We start from the raw sequence: 18,143 nt of genomic DNA on the forward strand, positions 1-18,143 counted from the left end.
CTCCCAAAAATCTCCAAGTTTGACCTCGAGTAACCCCGGGGGCTAATTGGTTGACCTCAGATGACCCCGGGGCTCCCAAAAATCTCCAAGTTTGACCTCGAGTAACCCCGAGGGCTAATTGGTTGACCTGAGATGACCCCGGGGCTCCCAAAAATCTCCAAGTTTGACCTCGAGTAACCCCGAGGGCTAATTGGTTGACCTCAGATGACCCCGGGGCTCCCAAAAATCTCCAAGTTTGACCTCGAGTAACCCCGGGGGCTAATTGTTTGACCTCAGATGACCCCGGGGCTCCCAAAAATCTCCAAGTTTGACCTCGAGTAACCCCGAGGGCTAATTGGTTGACCTCAGATGACCCCGGGGCTCCCAAAAATCTGCAAGTTTGACCTCGAGTAACCCCGGGGGCTAATTGGTTGACCTCAGATGACCCCGGGGCTCCCAAAAATCTCCAAGTTTGACCTCGAGTAACCCCGAGGGCTAATTGGTTGACCTGAGATGACCCCGGGGCTCCCAAAAATCTCCAAGTTTGACCTCGAGTAACCCCGGGGGCTAATTGGTTGACCTCAGATGACCCCGGGGCTCCCAAAAATCTCCAAGTTTGACCTCGAGTAACCCCGAGAGCTAATTGATTGACCTCAGATGACCCCGGGGCTCCCAAAAATCTCCAAGTTTGACCTCGAGTAACCCCGAGGGCTAATTGGTTGACCTCAGATGACCCCGGGGCTCCCAAAAATCTCCAAGTTTGACCTCGAGTAACCCCGGGGGCTAATTGGTTGACCTCAGATGACCCCGGGGCTCCCAAAAATCTCCAAGTTTGACCTCGAGTAACCCCGAGGGCTAATTGGTTGACCTCAGATGACCCCGGGGCTCCCAAAAATCTCCAAGTTTGACCTCGAGTAACCCTGAGAGCTAATTGATTGACCTCAGATGACCCCGGGGCTCCCAAAAATCTCCAAGTTTGACCTCGAGTAACCCCGGGGGCTAATTGGTTGACCTGAGATGACCCCGGGGCTCCCAAAAATCTCCAAGTTTGACCTCGAGTAACCCCGAGGGCTAATTGGTTGACCTCAGATGACCCCGGGGCTCCCAAAAATCTCCAAGTTTGACCTCGAGTAACCCCGAGGGCTAATTGGTTGACCTGAGATGACCCCGGGGCTCCCAAAAATCTCCAAGTTTGACCTCGAGTAACCCCGAGGGCTAATTGGTTGACCTGAGATGACCCCGGGGCTCCCAAAAATCTCCAAGTTTGACCTCGAGTAACCCCGAGGGCTAATTGGTTGACCTCAGATGACCCCGGGGCTCCCAAAAATCTCCAAGTTTGACCTCGAGTAACCCCGAGGGCTAATTGGTTGACCTCAGATGACCCCGGGGCTCCCAAAAATCTCCAAGTTTGACCTCGAGTAACCCCGGGGGCTAATTGGTTGACCTCAGATGACCCCGGGGCTCCCAAAAATCTCCAAGTTTGACCTCGAGTAACCCCGGGGGCTAATTGGTTGACCTGAGATGACCCCGGGGCTCCCAAAAATCTGCAAGTTTGACCTCGAGTAACCCCGAGGGCTAATTGGTTGACCTGAGATGACCCCGGGGCTCCCAAAAATCTCCAAGTTTGACCTCGAGTAACCCCGAGGGCTAATTGGTTGACCTCAGATGACCCCGGGGCTCCCAAAAATCTCCAAGTTTGACCTCGAGTAACCCCGAGGGCTAATTGGTTGACCTCAGATGACCCCGGGGCTCCCAAAAATCTGCAAGTTTGACCTCGAGTAACCCCGGGGGCTAATTGGTTGACCTCAGATGACCCCGGGGCTCCCAAAAATCTCCAAGTTTGACCTCGAGTAACCCCGAGGGCTAATTGGTTGACCTGAGATGACCCCGGGGCTCCCAAAAATCTCCAAGTTTGACCTCGAGTAACCCCGAGGGCTAATTGGTTGACCTGAGATGACCCCGGGGCTCCCAAAAATCTCCAAGTTTGACCTCGAGTAACCCCGAGGGCTAATTGGTTGACCTCAGATGACCCCGGGGCTCCCAAAAATCTCCAAGTTTGACCTCGAGTAACCCCGGGGGCTAATTGGTTGACCTGAGATGACCCCGGGGCTCCCAAAAATCTCCAAGTTTGACCTCGAGTAACCCCGAGGGCTAATTGGTTGACCTCAGATGACCCCGGGGCTCCCAAAAATCTCCAAGTTTGACCTCGAGTAACCCCGAGGGCTAATTGGTTGACCTCAGATGACCCCGGGGCTCCCAAAAATCTCCAAGTTTGACCTCGAGTAACCCCGAGGGCTAATTGGTTGACCTGAGATGACCCCGGGGCTCCCAAAAATCTCCAAGTTTGACCTCGAGTAACCCCGAGGGCTAATTGGTTGACCTCAGATGACCCCGGGGCTCCCAAAAATCTGCAAGTTTGACCTCGAGTAACCCCGGGGGCTAATTGGTTGACCTCAGATGACCCCGGGGCTCCCAAAAATCTCCAAGTTTGACCTCGAGTAACCCCGGGGGCTAATTGGTTGACCTCAGATGACCCCGGGGCTCCCAAATTTCTGCAAGTTTGACCTCGAGTAACCCCGGGGGCTAATTGGTTGACCTGAGATGACCCCGGGGCTCCCAAAAATCTCCAAGTTTGACCTCGAGCAACCCCGAGGGCTAATTGATTGACCTCAGATGACCCCGGGGCTCCCAAAAATCTCCAAGTTTGACCTCGAGTAACCCCGAGGGCTAATTGGTTGACCTGAGATGACCCCGGGGCTCCCAAAAATCTCCAAGTTTGACCTCGAGTAACCCCGGGGGCTAATTGGTTGACCTGAGATGACCCCGGGGCTCCCAAAAATCTCCAAGTTTGACCTCGAGTAACCCCGGGGGCTAATTGGTTGACCTCAGATGACCCCGGGGCTCCCAAAAATCTCCAAGTTTGACCTCGAGTAACCCCGGGGGCTAATTGGTTGACCTCAGATGACCCCGGGGCTCCCAAAAAACTCCAAGTTTGACCTCGAGTAACCCCGAGGGCTAATTGGTTGACCTCAGATGACCCCGGGGCTCCCAAAAATCTCCAAGTTTGACCTCGAGTAACCCCGAGGGCTAATTGGTTGACCTCAGATGACCCCGGGGCTCCCAAAAATCTCCAAGTTTGACCTCGAGTAACCCCGGGGGCTAATTGGTTGACCTGAGATGACCCCGGGGCTCCCAAAAATCTCCAAGTTTGACCTCGAGTAACCCCGGGGGCTAATTGGTTGACCTCAGATGACCCCGGGGCTCCCAAAAATCTCCAAGTTTGACCTCGAGTAACCCCGAGGGCTAATTGGTTGACCTCAGATGACCCCGGGGCTCCCAAAAATCTCCAAGTTTGACCTCGAGTAACCCCGGGGGCTAATTGGTTGACCTGAGATGACCCCGGGGCTCCCAAAAATCTCCAAGTTTGACCTCGAGTAACCCCGAGGGCTAATTGGTTGACCTCAGATGACCCCGGGGCTCCCAAATTTCTGCAAGTTTGACCTCGAGTAACCCCGGGGGCTAATTGGTTGACCTCAGATGACCCCGGGGCTCCCAAAAATCTCCAAGTTTGACCTCGAGTAACCCCGGGGGCTAATTGGTTGACCTCAGATGACCCCGGGGCTCCCAAAAATCTCCAAGTTTGACCTCGAGTAACCCCGGGGGCTAATTGGTTGACCTCAGATGACCCCGGGGCTCCCAAAAATCTGCAAGTTTGACCTCGAGTAACCCCGGGGGCTAATTGGTTGACCTGAGATGACCCCGGGGCTCCCAAAAATCTCCAAGTTTGACCTCGAGTAACCCCGGGGGCTAATTGGTTGACCTCAGATGACCCCGGGGCTCCCAAATTTCTGCAAGTTTGACCTCGAGTAACCCCGGGGGCTAATTGGTTGACCTGAGATGACCCCGGGGCTCCCAAAAATCTCCAAGTTTGACCTCGAGTAACCCCGAGGGCTAATTGGTTGACCTCAGATGACCCCGGGGCTCCCAAAAATCTCCAAGTTTGACCTCGAGTAACCCCGGGGGCTAATTGGTTGACCTCAGATGACCCCGGGGCTCCCAAAAATCTCCAAGTTTGACCTCGAGTAACCCCGGGGGCTAATTGGTTGACCTCAGATGACCCCGGGGCTCCCAAAAATCTCCAAGTTTGACCTCGAGTAACCCCGGGGGCTAATTGGTTGACCTCAGATGACCCCGGGGCTCCCAAAAATCTGCAAGTTTGACCTCGAGTAACCCCGGGGGCTAATTGGTTGACCTCAGATGACCCCGGGGCTCCCAAAAATCTCCAAGTTTGACCTCGAGTAAGCCTTGAGGAACCCCTGCATGGGAGTAGCCTCCCCTGCACCTTTTGTCTGCCTCTCCAGTTTGTGGGGTTTCCCCACTACAGCAGCAGTTTCTGGGGTCTCAGTACTCCCCATTTTCAGGGTTCCCCCCCTTCCATGCATTGGCCCTTCCAGATTCAAGCGTTGTTTCAAAAACATCAGCACAGGTTTAAGCCTCATAGCAAGACTTTACTTTACAGAGCTTGTGTTCGTTAACAAAAATCATCACCACAGCTCACTTTTTAACCACCCTCCCCACACAGGCGAACAATTAGTCCTTAACAAGCACATCCCAAATTAGCTGTGAGTATAAAATGGCAGAGAGGAGGTCTGTTAGGGTTTGATCCACTTCCAAGGTGAGTGGCTTTGTGGGCTGTTTGATGCATGCAGCTAGCAATCAATGCTGTTGGGCATCTTCTTTTCCACCTCGTTTTTATCCGTTCTTGGTGGTATTTTCTTCTTTCCTTCTTCTGAAAGGCACAAGGGCACTTCCCCTGCTCCTGACAGAGCTGACTTCTTGTACTTGCTTGCCATACATCACACGTACAGCCAGCTGCTCCTTTGTGCTTGCCTATCCTCTGCCCAGTGGCACTTTGTTATTGTATTGAGTGCCTTTTGCTGGTGGGTTTACTACAGACCTTCAACTTGCATCTCCACTCTTGCTGCTTACCCTTGTTGAATTCTCTTCCACCTCTTAGTGCAGCAGGGCACCCGTGCTGGGGTCCTCCTGAGGGACTCTGCTTTTACATAAGGGGGAAAGTAGATATTAATAATAATTATCACCATCATCTGCGAAAGGATTCCAAGCTTTACTTCAGACCCATCCTCCTATGTGAGTGATTCCAGAGGCAGTCCACAGCAGAGGACTTACATCTCCTGTTGAGGGTCCCCAGGAACAGAGAGCTGGCAGGGGAGCTTCTGTAGAAGGGCTGTTCTTGTAGGAGCTCTCATTATCCTCTGGGTGAGCACAGGTGTGTTCTCTGGCTGTGGGCTGCAAGCCATACAAATTCCTGAAAATGAAGAGAAAGAGAAAAATCAGTAAATTCCTAATCTCTGTGTGTCTGCATCCCACCTGGAGAGAAATGGATGTTGTGTGAGGTTGAGAGTGCCCAAGGAAGGAAAGGGTTATTGTCCTGGGACAGAACAGAGATAGGAAAGGAATAATTAATTCCAGGTGTGTGTGAAGTGACTGAAAATATTTGGGGCTTTCCTGTGGTGCTCCCTGGAGCTGGGTATCTCCAGCACCTAAAATGGCTGCAACAGCTCACCCCATACGAGAAGGTTCTTTGTTAGAGCCAGTGGCAGGAATTTCTTACTCCCTTTTCATGAGAGAGAGAAAAGCCTGGTCTTGGCATCTCCCCTTGAGTCACAGTCCCAGAACTGTAGAGTTGCTTTGCAGAGAAGGAAGGAAATGTACAGGAAAGAAGATACAAGTAAATGACAAAAAATCTCCCCAGCTGCAGTCAATACTAGCTGCATGCTCTCTGTGGGGAAGCCTCATCCCTCCCCTACCAGGCATGTGAGGGGAGTGTCCTGGCACCAGGTGCAGTCAGGGACTTGGGTTGTGAGCTGCCACCATATCCGTGCGTTCCCTTAGCATGCCTGGGAGGTCAGTGCCCCTCCGCCTGGCTGGACACCCAACAAGACTTTGCTTTTCCAGAGGCAGTTTCAAGCACAACAATCCAGATCTGAGTTGTGGGTCATATGGTTTAATTTAATATAGTGTAATTTAGGCATAATTCTTAGAACTTAGCCATGCTGAAGGAAGAATTTTGCATTGTGTAGCCCTTCATAACATGAAATATCTGCCCAAGCCCCATGCTCGTATCTAACTATGACTACATTCTGTCACTGTATTAATGCTTTGCCTTTTCCATAGGTTATCTTTACAAATGGATATAAGGCCATGTTGACTGACACCAGAGTACATTCTTCCTCAGAAAATAATCATTCTTTCTTCTACTTACAACCCAGTGTTAGTTTTATTTCTTCTCTGTTAGGTGTTTTATCTGCTTGGGAACTCTAATTCTTACTATTCTGTTGTCAAATGCTCTGACAATGGGCAGGACAAAGCTTCTTGCTCATTGCTCAATATTTCTATCGTTATCCTTACCTTCTGGCAGTGTTTGGGTTCGTTAACATCTCGGGCTCTTTTTTTGCAATGATCCAAAACAACACTAATGCTCACAAAAAAGAATGAGACAAGCAATGACACCATCCTGCAGAACTTAGCATGTGACTTGATGAAGACAGGTCTACAAAAGAAAATCAGTTGGTCACTTACGCAACTGTGATGTAGTTACTCAGCTTCTAAGGTGTAACACTGATGTCTGTCTTCTGCTGTCCTGCACTGGAAGCGTAATCCTTTCATTGATATGTATCCATGCCGTGCTTCCGAGGGGCATCTCAAGGTGCTCTGTGCTGTTTTACCCTCTAGGAGAAATTTTGAAAAGTGGTCTTAGTTTCAGAAAGTCTTACCTTTGTGGTTCACCAGTACAGACAGAAAAAAGTATTATGCACATTTCTGGTGTATTGTTAACAAAATATCCCCTTCAAATGGGCTTTTATTCCATTTCTGATTGAAATTTGCTTCTTTACTGCAATGCTCTGTTAAATTTTATCATGAAGATCCTTTTTTATCCAGGCATAATCGGGGACCAGGGTTCAGGTTGTTGGCTACAGGATTAATGGCATATTCACAAATGCATGGAAATCCCATTAACGTCACACTTTGACTCCTTCGAGGCTTTGAGAGCTTCCTTCTCTATTTCTTCCCTTCCAGAACGTCAGTACTGGGGCTCAGACCTGCAGCTTCCCGAAATACCTTTTGAAGAGATCATGTACAATGATCGGAGTGCATACCAGTGGCTGTGCACCCTAAAGAAAGTGGGAATTGTGCTACTAACAGGAGCTGCTGCTAGGCAGGGGGAGTTGGTTAAGCTTGGCCACAGGATTGGTTTCCTGCGTCTCACTTTTTATGGGTAAGTTGCTGTTGGTTTTTAGTTGTTGTTTTTCGGTTTTGTTTTTAATATCCTTGCTTTGCCAACTGTAATCATGTATTTCACTTCAGCTTACCGGACCTCTCTTGTGGATTAATTTATGAAAGCAAGAGGATTTTTTTCTTGCCTACTATTATGAAAATGCGGAGACAATTGTTAATCTGTATAAGGAAAAATGTCTGACAACAGATAGCAGATACATGACAACCCCAAGAGAGCCATATTTATCTGTATCACTGAGCAAAATCAAAAATCCCTAATCCAGTTCCCTTCTGCACAGAGGATGAGGTAGCTGTACTGAAACATTTTCTTAGCCTGCTGAGTTATGGAAATAGGTAAGAGCATGCTGAGATGTGCAAAAATCCACTTTTCCCTACTGTGAGCAGAGTCCAACCTGAAAAGCCACAACCAACCTCACAATGCCCAATTGAGACTACATGAGACTACATAAAAGACCTCTTCCAAATTGCTGTACCTATGAATAATAAAGTTTGGGGGGGGGGAGCAGAGGGATGGTTTGTTTCACTTTTTCCTTTAATTACCAGAACGCTAGGACTCTGTAGCTTGGCCTGGATCACCTCTTCCTTGGGAAGACGTCTAGAGCATGTTCACATCTTATTTCAGTCCCAGGAATTGATAACTCACTGGGGGAAGAGGCAAAATTCAGTTTGCTATTGAAATCCAGCCCCCAAACCCTAGCTCCACAACATGTCCCATGCCTTGCTGATGCAGGTCCCAGCCCTGTGTGCTCCTTGCTGGTATTTCACAGCTGCTCCTTGTTTCTATTTTAGTCTTTCTTAAAAGACGGTAACATTTAAACACACTTGTTATTTCTTTGTGCCTGAAAACACACCAAAACACGATCAATTTAGGGCTTCCCATCTGAAAAGTTCCCTTCTCCCCCATAATAAATTAAAAGATAAATATTACAGCAAGACTTCTTCACTTGAATCTACCTAGTTCAGAAGACAACCAAATAAACCATGTGGGCAACAACCAAAGCATCTCCTTTGTCTAAAATTATGTAAAATAAAAAGCAGGAAAACAGTCAACCTTTGCCAGAAAGATGATGTTCCCACCAGACTTTAACTCAGAAGGGAGGATTTTCTTCCCCTTCAATAGTCTTGTATGGAGGCACATGAGTCCTGTTAGAATATGCCATGTGGGTGAGGTTGGTATGAGCAGCACTATGATACTGGGAGAAATTTATTAAATCAAGAGGGAGGAGGGTAAAGGAAAGGTCCTTTTTTCAAGCTACAGTGCTTAAGACTTACTGTTTATTGTTACATCTTCTTTTTACCAGTGAAGTTCCATCATTAGATAATACTACTGGCTCTTAAATTTATTAAACAACTTCTAAAAGGCAGGGGAAGAGCTAGTGTGATATAATAGCAACTTCTGCCAGCATGGAAGCTAGTCCTGATCCATTCTCTCCACTTTTGTGTTGCTTTCTGACCATGCACCCAGAGGACCCTGCTCCCAGGTCAGCTGCTGCCCTCAGACATGCTCACATATGAGCCCTGACACTAAATTGCATGAATGTAGAGGGCAAGAGTTTAAGTCTATGAACAAGACCTGCTATCTTTTTCTTTCTCACTAGTTATATTTCAGTATTTCTGAAACAAAGGCTTGATTCAAATCTCTGGCAGCCCAAGCATCCCTCTGGCAGAGTCACTCACTGGCACATTGGTTCCGTGTGGGGTTGCCTCGGAGCAGTGTCCTTGTGACCTTGGCCGCAGCGTATGGCTGTACTCCAGACAGCACTCCAAACACCAGCACCCCTAACGGAGAACAAAAACATAGTTTTTAAGGCATAGTTATGGATTTGCTTCTGCAAGGTTCACCAAAGAATATTGTGCTTGGATAAAACACAAGCGAAAGCTGAGTGGCTTATCCTGCACTAGGAACGTGTCAGTTGACTGGAAAACTAAACACCACAACCCCTGCAAAGAATGGCTGTGGCCACGGCATCCCTTCCCTTGGTCGCACAGGAAAAATGGAATTCTTCGTAATACTTCTTATGTTGAAAATCAACCTGTTTCTGTGACACTTTTTTTCCTGTGCTTCAAACCTGGGAAGCTGGCTCAGGAAAAATCTTCAAAATCAGCCAAAATTCTGAGTTCACTTCAGTGAACTTCAGATACAACACTTGTGAGAATGGCATTTTATTTTATTTTATTTTTTTTTCTGCTGACCTCCAAAAAGAGGGGGGTAGAGGGAACAACTGCTTTAAATTACCATTAATATTATGAGTCTTCTGTCAGTTCCAGAAACCACCTTAAATATTTGTAAGGCTTGAAAAAGAAACATGTATAATGTACTAGGTTGGTTAAGATGATGTACTTTCACTAGGATGTTTTTTTCCCCTTTCTGCTCACTGTGCCAGAAGGAAAAGTGGTTTTCAATGTTAACTGGGATTTGGTCATGTCCATCCTACTAAATCTAATGGGAACAGAACTCCCTGCTCCACTTGGAAACCTTATCCAGTGCTAGTAAATATTTTCTGCTGTTAAAAGCATTCCTAATGTCAAGCACGTCTACATCTGGCAGCCTGCTACAGGTCTCACTTAAATACTTGCATTGTTATGCAAGTAGCACCGCTTGCTTTTTCTGTTCTGATGTGCTCCTCATAACAGGTATGTGGTGGCTCCTTTCTGAGCGTGTTCTGCTGCTCTCTGGGGTACCTGAGGGATGAAAGCTGCAGGGGTATCTTAGTTCCGTTAGCAATGAGCAGAGAACAACAAACTGGTTCCTTGTTAAAGCATATCACTACAACAAAGTACATAATATCTGCACGATAGCTTGAGACAGGGGAAAAAGCAACCCTTCAAAATACCTCACGTGTGTGCTTGGGTTACAACAGAACTTGTAGGAGCTTCCCTTTGTTTAAGGGATGAGGAACTGGATCTAGAAGTTCCTAGGCCCTAAAACTGGAAATTATCTCTACATCTCCCAGAGGCATTTCATCCACTGTCCATCTGCTGAGTGCCACAGCATGTTTTTCACAAAGGCATCCAAAAGGTTTTGATACTTACAATGCTCAGCAGCACTGTAAGATGAAACATCTGCCATTCTGCTTGGCTGTCTGCCTCAGCTCTCGGCATCCTTGCTGTTCAAAATTACTGCAAATTTCCCACTCGAAATTGTCTTCAGTGTCCACCTTGCGATAACTCTCTGCACTGTTTAAGAGATTCCAGAGAGTCAATTAATACATAAATGTGCATTAACTATTAGGACATTTTACCTGACTGTCTGAGCCAATAAGAGATTCAGATTCAGTTGTGCCATCAGAATTTTTCTGTTAAAATAAATTAGTGATGTACCTCACTGATTCTTGCCTAATATGGTTATAAAGAGTAATGTTTATTAAATACTTCCTTTTGTTTATGGTCAGTTTGATGTATTTGTTGTATTTATTGTGTTTAAAAATTATTTCAATCAAACTGATTTGTACGGATGAGTTCTGAGTCTCTGACATATATTTAAGTGTTTTAATACATCCTTCAGTGAACTTCCTGATCATTCATGTCCATGCCCGTTCACGTTCAGGACCAAGACTGAAATTTGACCTCAGTCCACAACAATTGGGCAAATAATATTTAGAGCTGCTTTCACTATTTAAATCAGATTTCCTTTTGGTGTCAATTAAACCTTTGTTTTGTTTGTTAATCAAAAAGACTGTAAATAGAAAGTTGGGTTGCAAAATATTAACCCTTCTCAGAAGAAGCATCGTTCAGCTGCACAACTATCAGCCATGGCTCCTTCCTCCCAGCACGCTTGCACATGTGCAGGCACACACGTTGCACATGAAATGCTTTTTAAAATGACCTGGGACATTGCCCCCCCAATAAGAGCACTGTTTTTAAAAAGAGGGGTGAGGAGGGAATTCCTCAGGTACTAAAAAATACAGTTAGGATCACATGTAAGTTTCCTGTTAGGTGTAGTGATTTAAAAGTTACCCATTAACTATTCTTAAGTCATAAACTTCGTGTCAAATATTTTAATACAGCTATGTATGAAGCGGTAACATACTAAATGTACCCAACAGATAGCTAGGGAGCTGTATTCAAATAGCTTAATAACCCAGCTTTTGTTAAATGTGAATCCATCACATGAAATTGTGAAGATTTCAATTTTTGTGTGTGTGTGGTGGTGGTTTGTTTGTTTTCAATTGTTTTAAAAGAAAGAAGTTTCTTATTTTTAGGCATGAGTAGCTGGAACATAGTCTAAAACTACTACAGAGGAGAAAAGGCCTCTGTTCCTATAGTACCTTTTCTCCTGATTTAACCTGTTTCCTTGTTCAATATACTTACTGTAGCACCTGGTCTCGGTACTCTGACATAGTTCTCACAGTAGCAGAAATTGTACTGAGTTTTCAAACTGAATGACAGGCTCAGAACAGCTGCTTTTGGTCCACGTTTTTTGATACCCCTAAAAGAGAAGTTCATTTATTACTGGCATTCAATTCTGAAGTGCTTTTTACAACTGTAATAAAATCATAATTGTTGGTAGTCCCCTTGCTATTTCACCAGTGCCCAAGTACAAGACCTACTAATATTTTAAATAAAATGGATAAACCTGAAACGGTCAAGTTTGTTGAATAAAACATCCCTCCGCAGGGCCATGCATTTTACTGAAATGTAACAGAAATGAATATAACACGTACGTGGGAAAAATGAAAGCCTTTTTTCTTGCCTAGATGTCTGTTTGGTACATGCTATCTTAAAAGGTCACTTCTGTGGAAACATTCTCTGCATCAGCCCTACAAGAGGGTGTCCACACTTACTTCCCTGTGAGCATTTTTTTTTTGTTAAACTAAAGGAGGAACAACTCCACCAGCAGGTTCTCCCCTCCTCCTGCAGTGCATTTCACCAAACCCTCCTGTGCTGGACCCTGCGCTCCTTCCCCTTCAGAAACTTCTCTCAGTGCTTGGGGTGGATCGAGGGCTTCCCTGGGGCCCACCTGCACCTCCCAGAGGGCTGCAGCTGCAAGAGGAGGACACGGGTCCCAAATCTCTTACAAACAAGACCTCAATTTTTAATGAAGTGCAAGGCCAGGTGATTTAAGTGTGGCTTCAGTTCCTACCGCAGCCATTTTCTAAAGCTAAAGACGAGCCAGGCAGAGTAGTTTTCTGCTCAGAGAGACTGAGCTCACGTCGCCCCTTAATGCCAAAACAAGAAGTGCTACACCCGCCTGGTGCCAAATTTCCTGCTATGTCAAACAGCATGAGCAATTCATGCTGAAATCTGACCCTAATTAGTAAACCATAAGCCATTCTAACTGTTTTGTTCTCTCTATGGGATGGGAGTCCTCTGACATTACCTGTGTTTTCTCCTGTAAAAAAGCATCTTCTTTCTTTCTTTCCTCTCCTGGACTTGGTCTAACAGCTCTCCCCGTGACTGAGTTCATACTTGAGCTCTGTTGATACTTTGACAAAGTCTTTTTTCCAGGCCCAGCACTCGGCTCCCCATTAGAATCACTTTGTCTGTTTAATTATTGCTGACTGCAAGGCAGTAACGAGCTATGACAGAAGCTCCACGCATGAAAGGGGAGCCCCCAGGGACAGGTCTCCTGGAAAGCATAGCAGCAGGAAAGCTCTGACCTCTTTTGCAAGATGTCACAACAGCTTTAGAAAGTATTACCATTCCAACAATTGTATCTACTGTATATAAATGAGACAATTAAAAAGCATTAATTTGTTTTAGAAACAGTAAGTGATACTGGAGCCTTTGTAATTAAATATGGAGTGAACATAGCTACCATCAACACCAGTGACAAGGGTGATATAACAAGCTAGTTTTTGGCTGTACAAGTGGGAGCTATGGAAATGTGGTTCAAGTTACCATTCTTCAGCACTGAAGTCATGTACTGATGAATATGTGCTGTACCATATAATAAAAGTGATTTTTCCCAGGCGTTGAAGCACACTCGCAAATATTCAAGTTTTTTTTTTTTTTTTTTTGTTTGTTTTTTGTTTTTTTTCCCCTTAGCAATTTCAGAAATTCAGCTTTAGTATTTTGCATGGTTCTTTTACCAACTGCTACTCCTGGAACAGAAGTGTTTGTGTACTCCATAGAAGTGATTTCGGTCTGCATGTGCTTTATCCTCTTTTCTTATTTAAGCGCTGTTAACAAGTAATGCAAGCACACCACCTGAAACGCATAATAGATTTGGTCTACACTAATTCAAAGGGAAAAAATGAGTTTCACATTTTTCTTTGAAGTCACTCACATTCCTCAATTCCATGACCTGCATATGGTGACTGAGGCTTCCCCAGGCGAGCGTCTGCATCTCCATCACGCCCTCGCTGAGCGCTGGCTTCAGCCCCACGCTCTGTGCAGACCAAATGTGTGGGTCTTGGTCTCCATCTCTCCTGCACGGCCTGCCACGTGAAACAGGGTTTGAATGCGCTGCAACGGGATGTATTCATGTCTTTATTATATAACTAAGACTCCATTTTTTTGCACTTGTCAGTAAACTTTCATACAGAATTTTGTCTAATTTCAACACTGAAACTATGTGATTAGATAAGGGGGAGGGGGAATTCTCAGAGAGAGCATCAGCAAAGAGAAAGAAGGTACGAAGTTTTAAATCAAGACAATTTCTCTTTAATGGTGAGTCTGTGTGTACCAGGAAAAATCCCACTGCAAAGGATACTCTGTATTTTCCAAGATTGTGAAACTTTAAAATTAACTTTGGGGCAAAATTATATAGCTTTAAATAATTTTATATTTCACTTGTGTACTCCATCTGGCAGGGAAAAAAGTAAAGCCCATAAAAAGTGGTCCAAATCCCATTCGAGTATTTCTGAAGCCTCAGAAATAGGTGTTGATTTAGCCCAGAAGATATGGCTTGGTTCTCGTCCTCACCTGATCCTTGTATTCAGCAAAACACCAGTGCTGGAAACCATCACTCCTCTAGATACTGCCTGGGGCCAGATGTCCCTCTCCACACTCAGTTTCTAGCCTGAATTCAGTAATGCTTAAAATCACCAGCATTGCAGAAATAAGCCTGAAATAAGCTGCAGGGGACATTGATCAATCATTTCCTTGTAATTTACAAGACATTCGTGTTCAAAGATGGAGTAACTCTCTTCTCTTGTGATTTCATGGTCTCCATGTGCACGGCACGCTGGCTGACTGTTCTCACATGTTTTCTCTTTTCCCTTTCATTGTAAAGACCGACTTGGCAAGTGCAAGACAAAGCAGATGCTAACAACGTGGCTTACACGACCGGGAAGCTGTGCTTTCACACCGATTACCCTGTTCTGCAGCATCCACCTGGGGTAAGACAAACCTACTGACTTTGCAAAAGGGAATTGTTCCCATAGCGCAAAGCATGAATTAAAATGAAGTCAGCATTCAGCGACTCTAAATTTTGATTTAAAAGAGCAATATAAAAATAATGGTAGATGAATCTTTATATAACAATGTAAATATACATAGAGAAGCATTATGATGTCAATTCTGCATAGCAAGCCCGTTATGTATCCCAAAATTTTCAAATGAAAACTCCTTGTATTGAGAATATTATGGGGCACTCACGCTTCCTCATATGGTATGTGCTTTTGATACTGTTTTCCTTACATTGGAGTTGGGTGTCTGAATGCTGCAGTCAAGTTAGGACAAGGCTGTTCACCTCAGGAGGAGAATAAAACACGATTAAGATGTCACGTCCTGTCTTTTACAAATTGGCTGAAGTTAGGCACTCACGCTTTCGGTGACAACAGACAAACAGGGGGCATTCTCCAGAGCCGACCCACCTCCATGGGACATAGCTCTTCCCCCAGCCCATGTCACTTCAAAGCCTAACCCACAGAATTCACCAGAGAACTGAAAAGCAGCAGGAACACACGTGAAGGAACAAGGAAAATACTGCAAAAGTTTGCATCCATACCTACAACTTCCCTTTCTATTACTTTACCACACTTTCTGTCATTTTCTCCTATAAATGAAAAGCCAATATGATTTATCCACAAATAAGCATCAAATTAGCATCACCTATTAAAATCACTAGATGCTATTCATTAGTGTGGAATAAAAATGGAAGAGAACTTCATTAAGAGAGCACAGCCATGAGTTAGCTCACAGCCTCACCTGTGCCAAAGCTCTCGCTGCTATGAAACATTATAAAAAGAGCAAAACCTCTTCCATTCAAACATGCTTGCAAGACATTAAAGTATTGAAGCACACTGAATTATTTTCAAGCATCATCCTGAATGTAGTTTTATTTATATAGTGTTTACACGCTATTTGAACTCTGAGGATGTATTTAATACAAATAATTGAAGAAGCCTTTTTAAATGGATGATGAGTTCATAGGAATCCTGTAAAAATAGCTTTAGGATTTCCCACATTTTGATCTTGCAACTATTATCCAGGAGATATCCTGGTTTAAAATCACCACCAATAACACTAAAAAAACAAACAAACAAACAAAAAAAACATTAATAATTAGATCTATATAATTACACCAGTGCAGAGTTCGCACTTTCTGTCCCATTCTATGCCTTGGCAACTTCACTGTGAAGTGAAACTTCCTTAATCCGATTTTATTACAGACACTGGGCCCATTGCCTTCCATGAGCCACCTTTTCCCCTTTGTGAACAGATAATTCACAACAGGTTTTGTTTCTGCAAGAGAAAAATAATCCTCTTTGTTGAGATAAGGAGGGAGACTGCAGTGCGTTTAAAATTGTATGACTGCGGCAAACAGCGCCTCAGAAGAAAGAAGTTACAGCAGAGCTTTGCACTTGACTTGCAGGAAATAATAAAAAGCTGCAAGTGTTAGAAGATGTCCCAAATGGGATGGACTTATTAATGTTAAATTTGAACTTTCTGCCTGTGGGATAATGGCGTCAGAGTACTGTGAAGCTGCAGCAATGGGAAGTCAGTCTTTTGCTTGGGGGAAAAAAAAAAGATAAGAGAAAACTGATGCTAATTAACTATTAAATACACAGGGTAATTCTTGTTATAATGAGATCTTAATTTGCTACAGGTTCAGTTTCTCCACTGTATAAAGCAAACAGCTGCAGGAGGCGAGAGTGAAGTTGTAGATGGATTTCACGTTTCCAACAAGCTGAAGCAACAAAACCCTCAAGCATACCAGATCCTGTCCTCTACTGCTGTAGACTATACGGATGTCGGGGTCGACTACTGTGATTTTGCCGTGCAGTGTAAGCAAAGGATTATAGAGTGAGTAGCTTCAGCAACTCAATTCCATCGAAAACTAAAAGCCCCAGTGTCAGGGGATTGCGTGTTGGTAGGAAAAGGTCTGCTCCTGCCACCTTGTGGGGAAACTGTGCCTTAACTGGGTCTGGAGTTGCCTTTTTTTTTTTTTTTTTTTTTTCCCCCTTTAGGAAGCCAGTGTATTTATTACTTGTTCTTTGCTGTCACACTGCAGCATAGTTTTCCTTATTCGGCCTTGCCCAGTTCTAGGGAGGACTCACAGTCTTTAGGATACCTTCTGGGTGCAGGCACAGCAGCTGGGCTGGTTGCTCAGTTCCAGCCTGTGCTGTGTAGCTGTCCCTCTGCTCTGTGCCAGAGAGAGGTCCTACTGTGAAGTATTTAGATTAACATCCATATACTATAAAAAAATCAAATTTAAGTGTTCTTAATCTCTCCTGAATTTAAAAACTTCGACTCTATGACTGAGGTGTATAGAATATAGTAATTTAAGGAAGTTAAGTGTCTACGCTTTTTGCTTATTATCCCTTTCCCTAGTTAGGATTAATTACCAAATTCCAATCCAGTAACAATTAGGAATGAAAGAACTAACCTTGTGGTATCGTCCTTTGTCACAGACTTGAATTTTGTTTAGAAAAGTAAGTCAGGTCGATGGTTGGATTTGATGATCTTGAAGGTCTTTTCCAGCCTAAATGATTCCATGATTCTGAGATTCAAGAGAAGAGTTCAGTTGTTTGTTAACTGCTAAAATGTTTCAGTAACAACGTAATACATTTCTTTTCCTTCCCTTCTCTGTTTCACAGTGTGGATTACAGAGGCCAAGTAGTTCGCATCAATTACAATAATGCAACAAGAGACACAGTGTTTGACATACCAGCCGAAAAAGTGCGGCCATTTTATGCAGCTCTAAAGGAATTTGATGATTTATTAAACAGCAGAGAACACAAGTTTACTTACAAGCTGAAACCAGGTCAGGAAGTTGTTTCTCCTCGCAATGATTTTTCGTGTTTCTCCTGACATGTCAAAACACTCGAGCATCGTTAGCGCTGTCCTGGCACTGAGAGGAAATGTTAGCCCTGTTTGTCACCTATGTTATTTCACGCCGTATCTTTACATTCACTTCATAGATTTCTTCTGCCATCATTTCACTATAAAGAAAAAAAAAATGAGGTGTCTGGGTGGGGAATAGAATCTATTGGTTAGCCCAACCTGTCTGTTCAGGACAAAGACTCACGCCACGTAGGAAATGTTAACTTGTCAAAGCACCAGCACCACAACTGGGAAACATCACTTGCAAGCCTGCTGGGCCACCCAGTTCAGCACACGGTACGTGATCGCACCCTCGTTCGTGCAGGGCAGGAACATTACATCAGATGATTCGCCTGTGTTGTGCTGCTCCTGTGTATTCCCAGGGCACCTCACCAGTGCTGCAGGGAATTCAGTCACCTCCCTTCCTTAGGCACCCAATGCCCGAGTAATGTGGGATGAATTTCGGAAGTCTCTGCTGTTCTGCTGCTTTTTCTGGGTGGCCTGTGCAAGACAGCTGGAGGCAGATTTGCAGAGGCACTAAGTGCTGTAAACTTCAGCTGGAGTTGCACGGGGCTGTGTTTCGAGCATAAAACACAAGTGCTCTTTAAAAGTCAGCCCATACATATATTTAA

At 44.8% G+C, this 18,143-nt stretch overlaps 1 protein-coding gene and 2 long non-coding RNA genes across 4 annotated transcripts in view; 1 reads left to right on the forward strand and 2 right to left on the reverse strand.

Annotated features, from left to right (window-relative positions):
- The window catches only part of BBOX1 (gamma-butyrobetaine hydroxylase 1), a 43,467-nt gene that overhangs the window by 23,335 nt on the left and 1,989 nt on the right, over positions 1-18,143 (forward strand). The window contains exons 3-6 of the mRNA XM_032189328.1: positions 7,081-7,279; positions 14,477-14,582; positions 16,295-16,491; positions 17,286-17,452. Coding sequence (XP_032045219.1) covers positions 7,081-7,279; positions 14,477-14,582; positions 16,295-16,491; positions 17,286-17,452 — 669 coding nt within the window. The remainder of the gene's footprint in view (positions 1-7,080; positions 7,280-14,476; positions 14,583-16,294; positions 16,492-17,285; positions 17,453-18,143) is intronic.
- On the reverse strand, positions 4,764-9,091 carry LOC116490282. 2 transcript variants are annotated; one of them, XR_004253353.1, is made up of 4 exons: positions 8,977-9,091; positions 6,583-6,731; positions 5,170-5,308; positions 4,764-5,035 (listed from the first exon to the last, which is right to left on the reverse strand). It is a non-coding gene; the product is annotated as an uncharacterized LOC116490282 (long non-coding RNA). The 2 variants fall into 2 exon arrangements; XR_004253352.1 differs by having other exon boundaries at positions 4,764-5,308.
- Positions 17,459-18,143, reverse strand: part of LOC116490283 — a 29,094-nt gene continuing 28,409 nt past the window's right edge. Inside the window, exon 3 of the long non-coding RNA XR_004253354.1 lies at positions 17,459-17,630. This is a non-coding gene — a long non-coding RNA (uncharacterized LOC116490283). The remainder of the gene's footprint in view (positions 17,631-18,143) is intronic.

Source organism: Aythya fuligula, chromosome 5, assembly GCF_009819795.1.
Source record: "Aythya fuligula isolate bAytFul2 chromosome 5, bAytFul2.pri, whole genome shotgun sequence".
NCBI classification, from domain to species: Eukaryota; Metazoa; Chordata; class Aves; order Anseriformes; family Anatidae; genus Aythya; species Aythya fuligula.